General features: G+C 59.8%; 1 protein-coding gene across 5 annotated transcripts in view; it reads left to right on the forward strand.

The window, feature by feature from the left end:
* Positions 1 to 14,595, forward strand: part of KCNAB2 (potassium voltage-gated channel subfamily A regulatory beta subunit 2) — an 84,460-nt gene extending 69,865 nt beyond the window's left edge. For all 5 annotated transcript variants that reach the window (XM_017653819.3, XM_017653821.3, XM_017653823.3 and 2 more), the window contains 10 exons: positions 51 to 95; positions 1,954 to 1,998; positions 2,794 to 2,837; positions 3,391 to 3,477; positions 6,989 to 7,074; positions 8,190 to 8,310; positions 8,391 to 8,485; positions 9,293 to 9,413; positions 9,700 to 9,788; positions 11,908 to 14,595. In XM_017653819.3, the coding sequence (XP_017509308.1) occupies positions 51 to 95; positions 1,954 to 1,998; positions 2,794 to 2,837; positions 3,391 to 3,477; positions 6,989 to 7,074; positions 8,190 to 8,310; positions 8,391 to 8,485; positions 9,293 to 9,413; positions 9,700 to 9,788; positions 11,908 to 11,997 (823 nt within the window). In that variant the 3' untranslated portion in view covers positions 11,998 to 14,595. The remainder of the gene's footprint in view (positions 1 to 50; positions 96 to 1,953; positions 1,999 to 2,793; positions 2,838 to 3,390; positions 3,478 to 6,988; positions 7,075 to 8,189; positions 8,311 to 8,390; positions 8,486 to 9,292; positions 9,414 to 9,699; positions 9,789 to 11,907) is intronic.
* Positions 14,596 to 15,111: the final 516 nt, after the last annotated feature.

Raw genomic sequence — 15,111 nt, forward strand, 5'->3', positions numbered from 1 at the left:
ATGTTTCCACTGTGCCGCAATGAAACCCCACGTCTTGGTCTTCTCTGCAGGGCGGAAGTGGTCCTGGGGAGCGTCATTAAGAAGAAGGGCTGGAGGTGAGGGCTCTGCGGTCCGTAGGCCGCGGCCGGGGCGCCCGCCAGGAAGAGCTGGGCAGGCCAGGGGGGGCGAGGGTACTGTGACGGGCAGATAGGCGCTGGGTCCTGGGTGGGCTGGCGGGTCACCCAGGACAAACATGGGCTTAGGACCCGTTGCTGTTCGTTCCTGTTTGCCAACGGAGCCCCCAGACTTGGCCCATCAGCCCTCAGACAGACAGCCAAGCTTTCTAAGGCCTGAAAGTCCCAGAATTTTTCTCCCTGGGAGGGGCAAAATGTCCCAGAACGGAGGCAGCCTGTACTTCCCCCAAGGGAGGGAGTGTTCACATCATACAGGTGGCCACCAGGGGCAAGGCTATGGTGGGGTGGGGTCTGCTGAGTGGCCAAGTGGGGTGCCAGATTCAGTTCTCCCGGCCAGAAGGCCCTGCTGGAGAGGGGAGTCACACGGAGGCCCTTGGCCCCGAACTCTGCCCCCTCCGCCTCTGGCCCAGCTTGCCGGTGCAGGGACTTAGAGGGCTGGGCCGCCGGGTTGCCACAGGGGAGAGGGGAGCAGATACCCCGGGCTGGAATCCACATCCAACCTGCCCGTTCATCTCACTGGGTGAGCGTCTCACTGCCCTGGCAGGGCTGCCCGGAGCCCAGGGCAGATGTCAGGCTCCCCTGGGAAGTGGCAGCTCTCACACTGATCCCCACAGCATCCCCTATGTCCCCAGAGTCCCCACCCTCCTCAGGACAGACCCAGCTGAGCGCTGGACCTCACTTTAGGGGCCCCTTGGGGCCCCTGTGTCTTTATTTTCAGAACCGTCAGCGCCGTCGCAGAGCTGGGCACCCCTCCCCCTCCCCTCGAGAGGGCCACCCAGAACCCCCCAGCCCCAGAGGGGGGCTGACACGCCTCCTCTTGCCTCTCCAAATTAGCTCCTTCTAATTGATCCCCAAATAAATTCCTCCCAGTCTAATTAAAGGAAACTGCCCATATTAGCAAAGCCCAATTACATCTTAGGTGACTTCGGGGAGATATGTATGAGGTCATTGCTCCTGCTTGGAGGTGACACTTGTGGGTGCCCCAGCTTCTGAGCCCTCCCCCTGGGTGGGAAGAAAACACAACCAGGGGGCCACTGTCACACTCCCTTGGGAAGGGTGAAGGTCAGATGTGGCCGGGAAGGGATCATCTATGCCCCAGTCTCACTGGTGTCAGCATCAGCTTCTTGGGAATTCAAGGACCGGAACCCAGTCCCTTCCCTGGGGTTTTTGCTGCCCAAGCGCCAGCCCACCGCTCTGCCCCCTCACAACCCAGGGATCTGCCCCCAACTTCTCCCTCCCTCAGTGGCTCCAGGAACCCCAGAGCCAGCCCACGCACAGCTTCTCGGAGACATAGTCTGGCCTGAAGGGAGGGGCCAGACTGCCCGGCCCTTAACCTCCTGGTGTCCTCTCCAGAGACACCTCCCCCTCTGCCCCAGCCCTGTACAACCTCCCCCCTCGTCAGCCTGCTCTCACCCCACCCTCTACCTGCCTCCTCCCCCGACATGATCCACTGGGGCGGTGGCCTTGCTGTCCCCTGAGCCATGCCCCTGCCCCACTACACCCTCTCCTGAATCAGTCTCCTCCTCTGACTCAATCTGCCTCCACACTGCTTGACTTAGAGTTACATGGTTACACTGTTGCATCCATGTGGTTAGTTAGTTGCATCCATGTGGTTAGTTGCATGTATGCAGTTAGTTGCATGCAAGTGGTTAGGTAGTTGCATCCTCTGTTAGTCAGTTGCTTCCAGGTGGAGTGGTAAAGAAGCACCCCTTTGCAGGCCCCAGATGAGCAGGGTGTTGGGAGGACCACCCCAATAACACACTCCTTTTCTGTTCCACAGACGATCCAGCCTCGTCATCACCACAAAGATCTTCTGGGGAGGAAAGTAGGTGCAGCCCTGGGTGGTGCTCCTGGCCAGTGGTCAGGCCCAGCGGCCATGGCCCTGCGATTTGTGAACACCCCAGTTTAGGAGGCGGGTGGGGGCTGGCACAGGGGCAGTCATCCAGTGCATCTGTCTAGGCACTGGACCGTCCAGCCTCCAGGAGAGCCCGGGCCCAGAGCAGTGTCCTCCAGTGTCCAAAGCCGGGCTGGAGGGTCTGGCATTTGAGCAGCTGTCTGCCCCAGGGTGCCTGCCTGCCCCATGAGGGATGTTCAGTTCCGGAAAAGTAGCCCTGGCTGAGTCGCCTTTTACTCAAACTTCTTTATTTTTACTTTAGTGTGTTTATTTTTTCTGATTACAAAAGTAACATCATAAAACTTATGGAAAACACAGAAAATCTGTGAACTGTCCAAATCACTCCACCTTCCCTGGGCCTCAGACCACCCCTGCATGCCTCCAGGTCTGGCCCCATAACTCCTCTGGGCAAAGCCTGCTTCAGAGGAGTTACAAATACTATTCATTCTTAATTTTTAGAAAAAATTTGAAGCCAAACAGAAGCCTCCAAATTGAAGGCAAATTGAAAAACAGAAGACTCCATGCCCCACAGCCACCCCACTGGCTCAGGCCAGCCAGGGACGCACCCACATGAGCACAGCCCCGTGGCCCTGTGGCCTCGTGCTGTGCATGGAGTCAGACTTCACGTGGCATGCGCTGACCTACTTTCTTCGCCTAACATGGCATCATAAACATTTTCCCCAAAACTGTTTGCAACAGCTCACATGCTGTCGGCTTGTGTTTCAGAGCGGAGACTGAGAGAGGCCTTTCCAGGAAGCACATAATAGAAGGTGAGGCGGAGCCTGGGACTCCACACGGCCCCCTAAACCCACAGCAGCCTCCTGTGGATGCAGAAGTAAAGAAAACGTAGCACCTCACTCCGTGCATGAGCCAACGCAGGGCCCCAGCCTATAGGCACCCAGTGCTCTGGGCCCACTTTCCCCCCGCCACCTCCCGCAGGGTGGACCCTTCCAGTCGTGAGAGATGAGGCAGGGGGATGGGTGGGGCTCATCATTTGGGTGTTTCAGCACCGCTGGCCTTGGGCACCATAGACACGGCTACAGCTCCCTCTGCGTGGTTGCTGGCTGGCCCCCAGGAAGTCTAGGGTGGGACCCTGTCACTTAGTCACAGGACATTTGGCCTGTGGACCCCACCCCCACCCCTTCCAGGGTGTGTGCCTACTTCTATTGTGGCTTTTCTCTAACACAGTGTCCCCCCGCCAGCTGTGTGACAGCTTCTGGTGACAGGGGCCTCTTCTCTTTCGTGCCCTGCTCCCTGAACTGCGCCCACAGGGCCCAGAAATGTCTGTGAAGATGGTAACAGTGTCCCCCACCTCCCCCCCAGGTCTGAAGGCCTCCTTGGAGCGGCTGCAGCTAGAGTATGTGGATGTGGTGTTTGCCAACCGCCCAGACCCCAACACACCCATGGAAGGTAGGTTCTCTCTGGAACCACCAGCTCACCAGGCGGGGCTCCAAAATGATGCAAGCTGCTGAACCCCAGGCCCCGATGGCCACAGGGCCCCCACTGAGCACCAAGGCCAGCCACCAGAGGAGGGCCAGGCGGGTGGGGGGAGCAAGCGGGGGCGGGCCCAAGCTCGGCCTGACCGTGACCCCAGCAGGTGCACCCCGCCACCTGCAGGCTGCGTTCCTGTCCTTGCCCTGAGGCCCCCCCGGGCCTAGAACTGTGTGGGATGTTCTGTCCTCTGGGCTGTTCATGTCTGAATGACGTCCTCACGTGGCGGCTCTGGGGCAGGTCTAGGGGTCTTCTGCTCAGGGGGATGAGTGTCCCTCACAAAGTGCGCGGCGCTTTGAAAAGCGGCTTTGGTTTCTTTGGTGCCCCCTACTCTTTCCAGTCCCGCGGCCTCGCCCCCTCCCGTCTCCCCCACCCCCTGCTTCCGCACCTTCTCATTTGTGCTTTGCTGCTTCAGGGACTTGGAAAATTAAGTTGTGTTCGAGTTCTTTTTTCTTCATTTGTTGATATATGTATCTGTCTGTGGTTTGCTTTTCTTTAACAAACCGTATTCTGTGAGAAGTGATTTGTGCCTCCCTCCCACTGCCCTTCGTCACGCCATGCCGCTCGCTGTCCCCACAACTATAAACTCTGGTCTGTTTAAATCTTTCTTTTATCACCAGGGGACCCATTTAGTTCCTCCAAGTCAAGGACGTTCATCATAGAAGGTACACGGTACCCTCGGCCTGACTATTGACTTCGGTGTCCAAGCTGCGTTTTATGAGACAGTGTTTCTATTTACATGACTCACTATCTCCCCCATGACAAACCTCTCCATAAAACGCCTAAGAAAACCAAATGCCCTATGAGAACACCTGGCCAGTGAAGGAACAGCCAAGCGGTGTGGACCCCCACCGTGCCCAGCCCACGCCGTCATTTCATTCCCCTGTCCTGTGCATGTCCCTGCCTGCCTAGCACTGCCCTGGTGTTTGGGGGTCTGCCGGCTCTCTGCAGGGCCTCCTCTTGATTTGGGGGTGCTGAGATCAGCGCCTGAAACCTACCCCTGGGATGGTGTGGGAACGGGCTGGGAGAGCAGGTTCCCACAGGAGTGAACATACCGGGGATCCCAGGACACGTGGTCCCAAGTCTTATCTCCTCCGTAGTTGGCATTTGCTGAGCTCCTGCCTCAAAGCAAAAACCACCAACGGCAAGACGTCCCATCCCTCGCTGGTCCCGTTAGTACACATGCCCTGCGTGGGGCTCATGTTCCCTGAGTGGGTTGGGCCACCTGCCACTCTCACCCCTGGCCATGCGGCCTCGCCTCTCCATCAAAACGGGATCATTTTCCTCCTTGAAGGATAACAACGTGAGCTGGCGAAACCCTGCGCCTGTGGCTATGCTTGGTCTCTGCCTGCCCCTCAGCTCAGGGCTCCCAGGACCCCACACCAAGGGCACGGCTTGGTCTCCCAGGGAGCTGGGCTGCTGCCTGCCACCTGGCACTGCCACCTGACCCTTCCCATGTATTATTTGCGATGGAGCAGAGGCCCTGGGTTTGGGCAGCCACTGGGAGGATTGGCCCTCCCGCTCCTATTCAATAGCATTAAATATTGAGAAGGACCGTTGCCCCGAATTATCCTTGTTTCTGGGGCCACTGACTGGGGCTTGGGCAGAAGTGCAGAATGCCCTGCTGCCGTGTGAGGGCTCTGAGGCCAGCTGCAGGCTCTTGCCCTGGCGGCCTGTCCGTGGTGCCCGGTGGGGCCCCTGTGCATGGAAGGGGCGTTGCAGCGCACTGTCCAGCCGCACTCTTGGGGACACAGCTATGCTCGAGGGATGTGGGCACCAGGCTGGTGGACGGGGCTGTCCTCTGCTTCCCTCTCTCTGGCATGTGGCCCTGAGCCCTGGCTGAAAGAATCGGGCAGTTACACTGCATGGGCACAGGTGCACCCCAGAGTGTTTCTAAAGAACCTGACCAAGGATGGCTGGGCTGGGAGCCTGGGCTCGGGGTCCAGATGTGGGCAGATATCCCCCTGGGACCCTCAAGCCTTCCGGCCCAGCACCGTTCTGCTTCATGTCGAACGGTGCCGGCAATTAGAGCAGGCGGCCCGCTGGCGGTGGTGGGGTGCCCCCTGCCAGCCCTCCTCCCAGGGATGGGCGGAGAGGAGCCCAGGCCATGGCCTTGGAGGGAAGGAGAACGCAGGGCTTGGCCTGCAGGCATGGGAACCTGCTAAGGCCTCCACCTCCGAAGCCCCAGCTACTGTAGCTTTCTACTGAAAGACAGGCCCTTGCAGCCAGAGGGGTGATCAGGGAATGGGGATGGGGGGGAGGTGACACCCCATAATAGAGCTGCCTCCCTCTGCTAGACAAGGTGCCTGTGCCACTCCAAGGTGGAGCTTCCAGAACAAATCCAGCGGTCTCCTTCCTTCCAGCTCTCCCCGCTGGCCCCCTGCCGTCTTCGGGGACCCCAGCTCCCCCACCTCACAGGCAAATGATGAGCGAGCCCCTTGGAAGAGACGGGGCCTCCCAGGGTCCATGTCACTGCTTTGTTGGTAGAAACACTTGCCCTTCAGCCCACCTCCCACGCTGCCCTCGGCAAGGGACTTGCAAGCACTGTATGGGGCCGTGGTGGCATGGCCTCCCCGCAAAGCCGGGAGACACGGGCACAGTTTTAAATCTGAGGCCAAGTCTGTTTTAAAAACCACAATATCCCCACGGGGCTGGAAAGGCCTGGAGGGAACTGTAACTGGCAGATTTTCCTCAAAAGCTTTTTTGAGTACAGACAGAATCCATCATGCAGGTGGAGAGAGGGTCCCTTGCTGGTTTGGGAAGCCAGAGCGTGGACCAAATGGGGCTCCCATGTCCCCTTCTGGCTCCCCTAGACATGAGGGGGGCTCCACCCTGCAGCAACCCCTCCGCCTGGGACTCCCCAGGCCCCTGACCTGCCCTTTGTCCCAACGGATGCCGTCATCACCTCTCCATCCAGTCCCTCAAACCCCAGTGGGCATCTGGACTCACCCAAAGCCGGAGACCTGTGCTTAGGGACTGTGCCCTCTGCCAATCTGGCCGTGACCTCAACCCATTCATCCGGTTCTTCCTGACGGTTAGGGGCCCTGGCTCTTCCCCAACCAGAGAGCTGGGGAAGTTCTAGAGTCTAGCGTCACATCTTTGACCTCACTTCTCCCTCATCCCTCCCGTCCACCACAGAAGTGTCACAGTCCATCCATAATTCATTTTTAAAAGATCCCACAAAACCTGTAACTTATTCATGGAAACTGTTTTCAAAACTGACTTCTTGGATTACAGTTCACTTTTTCCTGCCATCCCAGAAAACCCCTGCCACCCCTGGCTTCAGAGCCAGGAGGTACACTGCTTGCAAGACGTCTGTGCAGCCCCCTCTCCCTCACAGCGCCCTGCCTGTATTTGCGGAATGTCCCCAGGCTGGGCCCCGTGCCCCCAGCTGCACCCCCAACTGCAGTTTCCCCTTCCCTCGTGACAGAGACCGTGCGCGCCATGACCCACGTCATTAACCAGGGGATGGCCATGTACTGGGGCACGTCACGCTGGAGCTCCATGGAGATCATGGTATGGTGACGTCTCGTTGTATGCCAGCCATGAGCAGGGGCTCCGTGCCCAGCTCTAGGGCTGAGGCACCCAGGGCTGGGGCTTCAGTGCTGTCCCGTTGCACGGATTACTGGGTACCAAGGGGAGGGACAGTATAGTGGCGCGTGGTGGTTATGTGTGCAGGCCTTGTGGATGGGGATCTTGGCTTGACACCCAGCACTGTGTGGCCCTGGACAAATGGCTTATCCTTTCTGAGCCTCAGTTTCCCCACCTGAAGAACAAGACCCCTTACCGTGCCCCATCCCCCCAGAATTCCCCATATCCCAGGATCACTGGGAGGGGTTTCCCCTCCAGTGAGTCCCTGATTTCTGCTTCATCAAAAAACATAAACAGGGTTTTCAAGTTGAACACAACTCTGGAAGCCCATGGTATTAATCAGCCTTTGGTGTCTGGAGCAATAATGAGCACCAGGCATTTTCCTGGAGCAGAGCTCAATAGATGTCATCCTCACCCCATTTTACAGATTTGAAAGCTGGGCAGAGGGCCTCTCGGACTGGCACACAAGGCTCCCTGGAGCCTGGCTCCTGCCCATCCGGGGGGAGTGGAGGGGGTTCTGTGGAGTCCAGGCCGTGCACTCCAAGTCCCAGAACGGGCTGGTGCAGCTGCTCTCCCAGCTGACCTTGTGCTTTCTGCTACAGCCCAGCCCAGGTCCGGGCCCGGCATAATGACCATGATAAGAACAGTAACAGCACAACGGGCTGACTGTCCCGAGGGCTGCAAACACAGCAGGCTCACTGACCCTCACGACAGATGGGGAAACTGAGTGCAGAGGAGCAGGACCCTTGCCCCAGGCCACCTGGCCAGTGAGCACCAGATCCCATGTCTCACCACTGGGGTGTGCTTTCCGCACGGTGCCTTTGGCCTTGGGGTCCTACAACCCACCCCCTTTTCCTGACTCACAGAGGGTGCTGCCTGACAGGCTCCCAGGGAAGCTGAGAGTGGGGCTGGGGTGGGGGGCAGGGGTGGCAGGAGGGCCAGCTGTTTTCTGGGATGCCTTTGAGTCTCCTCCCTGTTGCCCGGTGGCCCCAGACCCGCTGACTGGATGCGACCGTCCTTGGCCCACTTTCCGTCCACAGGAGGCCTACTCGGTGGCCCGGCAGTTCAACCTGATCCCGCCCATCTGTGAGCAGGCTGAATACCACATGTTCCAGCGTGAGAAGGTGGAGGTGCAGCTGCCTGAGCTCTTCCACAAGATAGGTGGGCCCCTCCCCGACGCCCGCTCCATCCCACCCCCACCCCACGCACTCGTTCTGACCTGCCTGGCTTTTCTCTCCCAGGAGTGGGCGCCATGACCTGGTCCCCTCTGGCCTGCGGCATCGTTTCTGGAAAGTACGACAGTGGCATCCCACCCTACTCGAGGGCCTCCTTGAAGGTGGGTGAGCAGCAGAGCTGGCAGAGGGACGGGCATTTTGGAGCAGTGGGGCCTTGGGCAGCCCACCTCGGTGCTGAGCAGGGCTTCCCAGTGGCAGGCCTCCGGGCCAGGGGGACTCAGAGGTCCTGCTGGCCTGACCCCATGTCTGGAAGGGCCACCCACCTTCTGGGACATGACCCCGGGGAGGAAGCCCTTTCACTCCCCTGCCCAGCCCCACCTCAGCTCAACATTCACAAGCTGGGCTAAGTCCACACATGCCATCTGGGATGCCCCTCCCCCTGGTGGACACCCCCCACTCTCTCTGGCCCATCACTGAGGCTGGGGGCTGCAGAGCCTCATCAGCTGTCACCCCAGGCACACCTCTCTGGAGTGGGGTCTCAGGAGGTTCTCCAGACTGCAGGGACTGGGTGACAATGAGCAGGCAGAGAAAGGCCTGCCCAGGCCAGGGCAGGTCCTACACTGGAGCTCCCAGCCTGGGCTCAGCCACCCCGACTCCTCCCCAACCTACAGCAGAGTTGGACCCCCTGGGAGGCACTGCGGTCCTGAGGATGGGGGCAGGTGGGAAGGCGCTCCCCCGCAGCTGGGGTGAGGGGGCCTCTTCCCCACGCACCAGGCCTCCTGAGAGAAGGGAAGGTCGGGTTGTCCACCTCCCTGTCCTGGCTCGGGGACCCAGGCTGGCCCCAGAGGGACGTGGTTGGGCCTGGGGAGGAGGGGAATGCTGCCCTGGCACCAGTCATAAGTCGTCTACGTACAGAGATCTGGGGACCCACCCTCACCTGTGGGCTGTCCTCCCCGCACCCCGACCAGGGCTACCAGTGGCTGAAGGACAAGATCCTGAGCGAGGAGGGCCGGCGCCAGCAGGCCAAGCTGAAGGAGCTGCAGGCCATCGCCGAGCGCCTGGGCTGCACCCTCCCCCAGCTGGCCATAGGTAACGGGCTGGGCAGGGGGCCAGCGTCCCGTTGATATCCTCTCCGCGGTACCTGTCGGGAGGCCTCGGGTGCCTGGGCCACGCCCTCCAGCAGCCAACCATGGGGAGCAGGAGGAGGATGGGGGACCCTGAACTTGGGCCACCTCTCCACCAAGGAAGCTGTTCCCAGGGCTCCCCAACACCCCCTCCAGGCCCCCTCGATCCCCTGAGCCCATGACCTAGAAGCAGAGCCAAACTGGGAAGGGCCCCCAGTGGGTGCCCCCCTCACCTCTGTCTTCTACCCCAGCCTGGTGCTTGAGAAATGAGGGGGTCAGCTCCGTGCTCCTGGGCGCCTCCAGTGCAGACCAGCTGATGGAGAACATTGGAGCTATACAGGTGGGTCTGGGGCTGGGTCCCTCACGGTCTTTGTCTAGCAAATAATGTTGGGAAGGAATTTGGTGTGGAGACACAGGGAAGTTGGATGGAAAGCACAGTAAATTTCATTGCACCCTGTAATAGAGTAACAGAGGGGGCTGCCTCAGGTGAGACAGGCAGGCTGCTGAAGAGCATGGCCGTGCAGCTGCGGTCCTGTCGCGTCTCTCAGGCGCGGGAACTTGCAGGCCCAGATCAGAGCTCTCAGCAGCCCCTCCCTACTTATCTGGAGTGGGGCAGAGACAGAGGGAAGACTTGTGCTTAAGTCTGCAGAACAGAATGAAACAGCAAAGTGACAAGACGCAGAGACAAAACGTAGCAAGTTGAGCAGTAAGAGGTCTTTATTTAAGGCAAAAATCAAGGTACACACTCAAAGAAAGGGAAATGTGGCAAGAGAAAGGCTCACTTACATGTTTCAGGGTTTGGGGTTCTGTAGGGCCTTTTGGGCTACAGTCAGCATAAGGCATGACGTATATCCCTTGACGTTCCATTTTAAGACTAGGGTTATTTAGGTGAAGGTGTTGATGCGGGTCTTGGCATTCTTTAACCACACAGCCTCATTCACACCTCAGAGGTCTATCTCCTGTCCTGGTTACAAAGTTACCCAACTGATTAAGGGGCTGGAAGAAGAAGAACAGCATGTAGATTAAATGACAGAAGAGCAGGCTGAGTAGATGTCACAGTGGCAGGACCGCTGGCCCACCTCCCGCCCGACTGGAGGGCCTCCTTGAAGGTGGGTGAGCAGCGGAGCTCGTGGGCAGGGCAGAGAAGTCCCTGACTGACCATCCTGGGCCTTGGCGGCCTGCTCTGACGGCACAGCGAAGACACGGGCCGGGCTCCGATGCTCCTCTTCATCCGGGGACTTGTTTTTCATCTGGGGAATACCCAGACACTCCACGTCACTCCTGGCCTTTGCAACTTTGATTGACTCACTAAGTGTGAGTCCTCTCTGGCTGTCTGGCTTCATCTGGCCGACTCTTTGGCTTCCTTCTAGTGGGTTTTCCTGGCTTTATGCTCTCTGCAGCCTCTCATGTCTGTCTTTCTGCCTAACACATAGGTACTGAGCACCTACTGTGTGCCAGCACCTACTGTCTACTGTGCCCAACACTGCTCTGGGCACCTGGGCCACATCAGTGAGCCCCCAAAGAGCCCCACTCTTGACGAGCTTGCCTTCCAGCTGGGACAGTGAGACTAAACGTGTGGAATAATGAAATCAGGAAATGTGTCGGAGCTCAATCAGGGGAGTCTGGTGGGGTCAGGGGAGGTGGCACCACGGGCCCAGGCTGAAGAGGGTTGTCAGCGTTGGTTTACTGAGAAAGTGGCATGTGAGCAGACTTGCTGGGTGAGGAGCTGGCCAGGCAGATACCTGGGGAAGAACATTCCAGGCCAACTGAAAGACATCAGTGAGGCCAGTGGGCCCGGGGCAGGGGACACGCTCGACGCTGGGGACAGATCCCATAGGGCACTCCACGCCCTCCGAGGGCTTTGGTGACCTGTGAGGGAGGTGAGCCCCCCACGAGCAGAGGAAGGGTGTGACCTTAGATTCTAAAAGGGTCCCTCAGGCTGCTGAGTGGAGGGAACGCTTTGGGGGGCAGAAGGGGCGGGAGGAGATCTGGGCAGTGACAACTGTCCTAGGGGAGGGACGGCAGTGGTTTAGAGACGGAGAGCTGGTTGGATCCTACATGTTTGGGAAGGTTGGACAACAGGACTGGCTGACAAACGAGGGATGGGGTCAGAGACAGCCCCTGCATCCCCGTCACTGCCCCTCTGTCAGATGAGGTGGCGGCAGCTGGGAGAAGCAGTTTGTGGGTGTGGAAAGCAGGTGCCTGGCTTTGGAGGCTGCATTTTATGCCTTTCAGGAGGTTCCAGAGTATGACAGGCAGAGTATAAACCAGGACAGGCCCTCTGGAAGACACAAGCAGTGTGGTGACATCTGTTCCAGCTGGAGCCTGGTGTGAGGGGGGCAGAGCAGCCTGGGAGGCGGGTGGGACGCCGGGAGTCCAGAGGGGCAGTGCCCATCGCCTCTGCAGGCCAGGCCAGTCCTGGGCGTGGAGTGCCAATTAGCTCTTGTCTTCACACACAGGTCCTTCCAAAACTGTCATCTTCCATTATCCACGAGATCGATAGCATTTTGGGCAATAAACCCTACAGCAAAAAGGACTACAGATCCTAAGAAGCCAGGCTATTGCCTGGGCCATTTCCGTTTCCCTCCCAGTCTGTCCGCTCGCTTAAGCTATTTTGATGCCAAGTCAAGAGTGTGCTTTGCATCCAAAAGAAAACAACGTGACAAGATGTCATCGGGCAAAGATCCCAAAATTCCTTGCAAGACACCCCCGCTGCTTCGCAGGACCAGTGTCAGATTCGTGCGGGGAAGACGGCCTTGATTAAGGACATTCGAGGCGTTTCCCCAGCCTGCTGCCCTGCTCATCCCACAGGAAGAAGCCGCCATGTTCTTGCCCAGCCTTCGCCCCCTGGAGACCCACCGAGTCCGGGTCAGACCGGACTGGTTGGGTGCTGGCGGCGGGCAGAACTGGCCTCTCCTCTGCAGAGAGCTGCTCCCTGATGTCAGACCCGGACCTCAGGGGGCCCTCCGCACTGGGGTCCCCTCAACATCCCTCCTGCCGAGGGCTCCAGGTACTTTCTGAGGGTCCTGACCTCAGATTCTTCCCCTTCACCACTGGCGCCTGCCCCAGGGGGTCTCTGAGGGGCTTCCTGAGCTGTCTCTTGACCCCCACCCCCACCCTTGCTGGCAGGGGCAGGCAGCCAGGGGGATTTGCTCTGCAGCATGGGCCCCACAGAAAGTTGGGGGTCATCGGCCCACCGGCTCCCTCCCCACCCGTAGTTGATGAGCCTGACACACTTGGAGGGGGCCTGAGGAGCGCTCCAGGCCAGGTCCCTCCAGGGCCCTGCCCACTCTCCCTGACAGGTGCTGACCCAACCCTGTCCTTGCCCCAGAAGGCCCCGAGGTTGTACGTGCTTAGCTGGGCTGGCTGCTGACCACGCACAGGGCAGCCTGCCCCACCCTGCCAGGGGTGGTGGCCTTAGGGTCCGCAGAGAGGCCATGCTTAGGTGCCTGGGGTCCCGTGCTGCGTGCCCGGGGACTAGGGACCTGAACACTCAGCAGTGGTGCCCCACGATCTAGGAAAAGACCCCAGGAGCCCCGCCCTGGAGCAGTACCCTCGTGAGCAAGGTCAGGCCAGGGTGAGGTGCCCATATCAGAGCGCTAAGTGCTCAGAGCTGGTTACTGAGGTGACAGGCAACGGTGGTCCTCCCAGGACCCCCCACACCGTGGCGAGGGCAGGATGGCTGAGGCTGCTCCTTCCCCCCCTCGCCCCACAGCCTGGAGCGGGGCCGAGCAGACAGAACTGTCAGACCTACCTGGAGATTGCAGATGGAGAAGGGAAGGGGCTGTGCCCGGAGGCCCAGCTCCTGCGGCACCCCAGCCTTTGCTGCCTCTGTCGGGACGGGAGCCAGGCTCTACAAATGTACTAGCCCCCTCCCAGGGGGCCCAGTGTGCCCCAGGCGCACCCCACACCCTCACGCTCACCCCACAGACACAGCGCCCCCTGCGTGGCCCCTCGGAGAAGGTGCTGTTCAGAAAGGCTCCTCCCTGCCCTTCTCAAAGGGCCTGCAGTCCAGCCTGGCTGGGCTGAGGCCTGGGAACTGGCTTTAAGAAAGCCACAAAGGTGGGGGCAGGGGACATGACTGTCCGCACTCCTGACCTTTGTGCTGACCCTGGAGTCTAGAACAGGCCCCCTCCTTGAAAACCAGGTCCCTGGGAGTCTTCGCCATCGAGTGTCCTACAAGCCTCACCCTGTGGGTGCAGGGAGGGGGCAATAAGTGTGTCCCAGCAGAAGTCCCAGGCCTGTGGCACCTGCCACTGTCACAAGGGTCAGTGTCTGACTTCCGGACAGCCCTGCAGTGGGCTGGCCTCCATCCCAGGCAGTGACTGCGTCCCCTGGGCCAGGCAGTCCGGTCATGCTGAGGCCGGATGGCCCAGCCCTCACTGGGAGAGTGGCCGGGCCTCCCCACACTGCCACCCCCAGCCTGCCCACTGTTGGTGGATGGACCAGGGCTTGCGGTGATGCCCAAGGGGAACCACACCTGGGAAGGCTGAACGCCTGTTGACTACACATTTGCCGAGAGATGAGAAGGCCGAGCCCCAGCAAGGCCATAAGGCCCAGTGCCAGGAGCCAGGCAGCTTCCCAGCCCAGGGGCGCTGTGCGTAGCCCGGTTCTCGGGCATCCTCTATGGTCCCACACCTCCTTGTAGGAAGGACAGCTCTGCTTCCCAGAGGAGGGTCCCCAGACTTAAGAGGGCGATGGAGTGCGGGGGATGGGGGTCAAGGGGGCCCAAAGGCAATCAGCCCAGAAAAGGAAGAACTGAGGAGGCAGGCCCCAGTGGGGTGGCCTGGGCCCCAAGTGGGCTGAGGCTGGCTGGGGGTCCCCTCCAGGAGGGCCTGTGCAGGAAGCAAGCCGGCCCTGGGGGCAGGGGTGGGCTCGGTCCTCGCTGGCACACGGAGCCACCACCATCCCAAATCCACTGCGGACCCCAGGTCCTGGGGAGCAACAGGCCTGCCCCCTGCCCTCTCCCAGTCATACATACACCTGATGTGTTTTTCTCTCTTTTGTAATGACTGCGGGTCCTCAGCTAACTGCATCCCCTGTGTAGGCAGAGATGGCCATATGCCCCGAGCTTCCAGACGACACTCAGCCGAGACACAGCCATTGTATTTATGGAATGACAAAATAAAACCCGAGCCCATCGGGGTCTACGGCTCTCAGTGCCTCTCATTTCCAGGGTGCTGAGTGACGCTCCAGGTCAGGAGCCAGGCCGGAGCAGAAGTGGCAGTAGGGGGCTGGGGGTGGCTGCCACCTGAAGAGACTGGCAGATTGGGGACCCCTGACTCCTGAGCCTGGTGCCAAAGGTAGGTTCAGAAAATGAGCTCTCAGGGAGAGGCAGACCCCCCCATTTCTCCCAAGTGGTGCAGGGTGAGCCACCCCCAAACCCACATTCTCTGTTGCCAACCGCTGGCTCCTTGGGGGCTGCTGTACCCTTTGAAGACAGAGGGTCCAGGGTCCAGGGAGGCCTCTGAGCTGTCACTGGGGGCTCAGTGCATGTGTTTAGGGGTGCAGACGAGGGCAGGCTTCACCCCACACACATCCCCTTTGGGGCACGCCCCATTATCAGGGAGCCTCTCAGCCTTGTCAGGGCCTTTTCTCAGGTGGAAGGTGGCTTTAGTGACCACATCCTTCCCTGCCTCCGGCCCCCATCCCCATCCTAGATC

Source organism: Manis javanica, chromosome 4 (genome assembly GCF_040802235.1).
Source record: "Manis javanica isolate MJ-LG chromosome 4, MJ_LKY, whole genome shotgun sequence".
In the NCBI taxonomy this organism is placed as follows: Eukaryota; Metazoa; Chordata; class Mammalia; order Pholidota; family Manidae; genus Manis; species Manis javanica.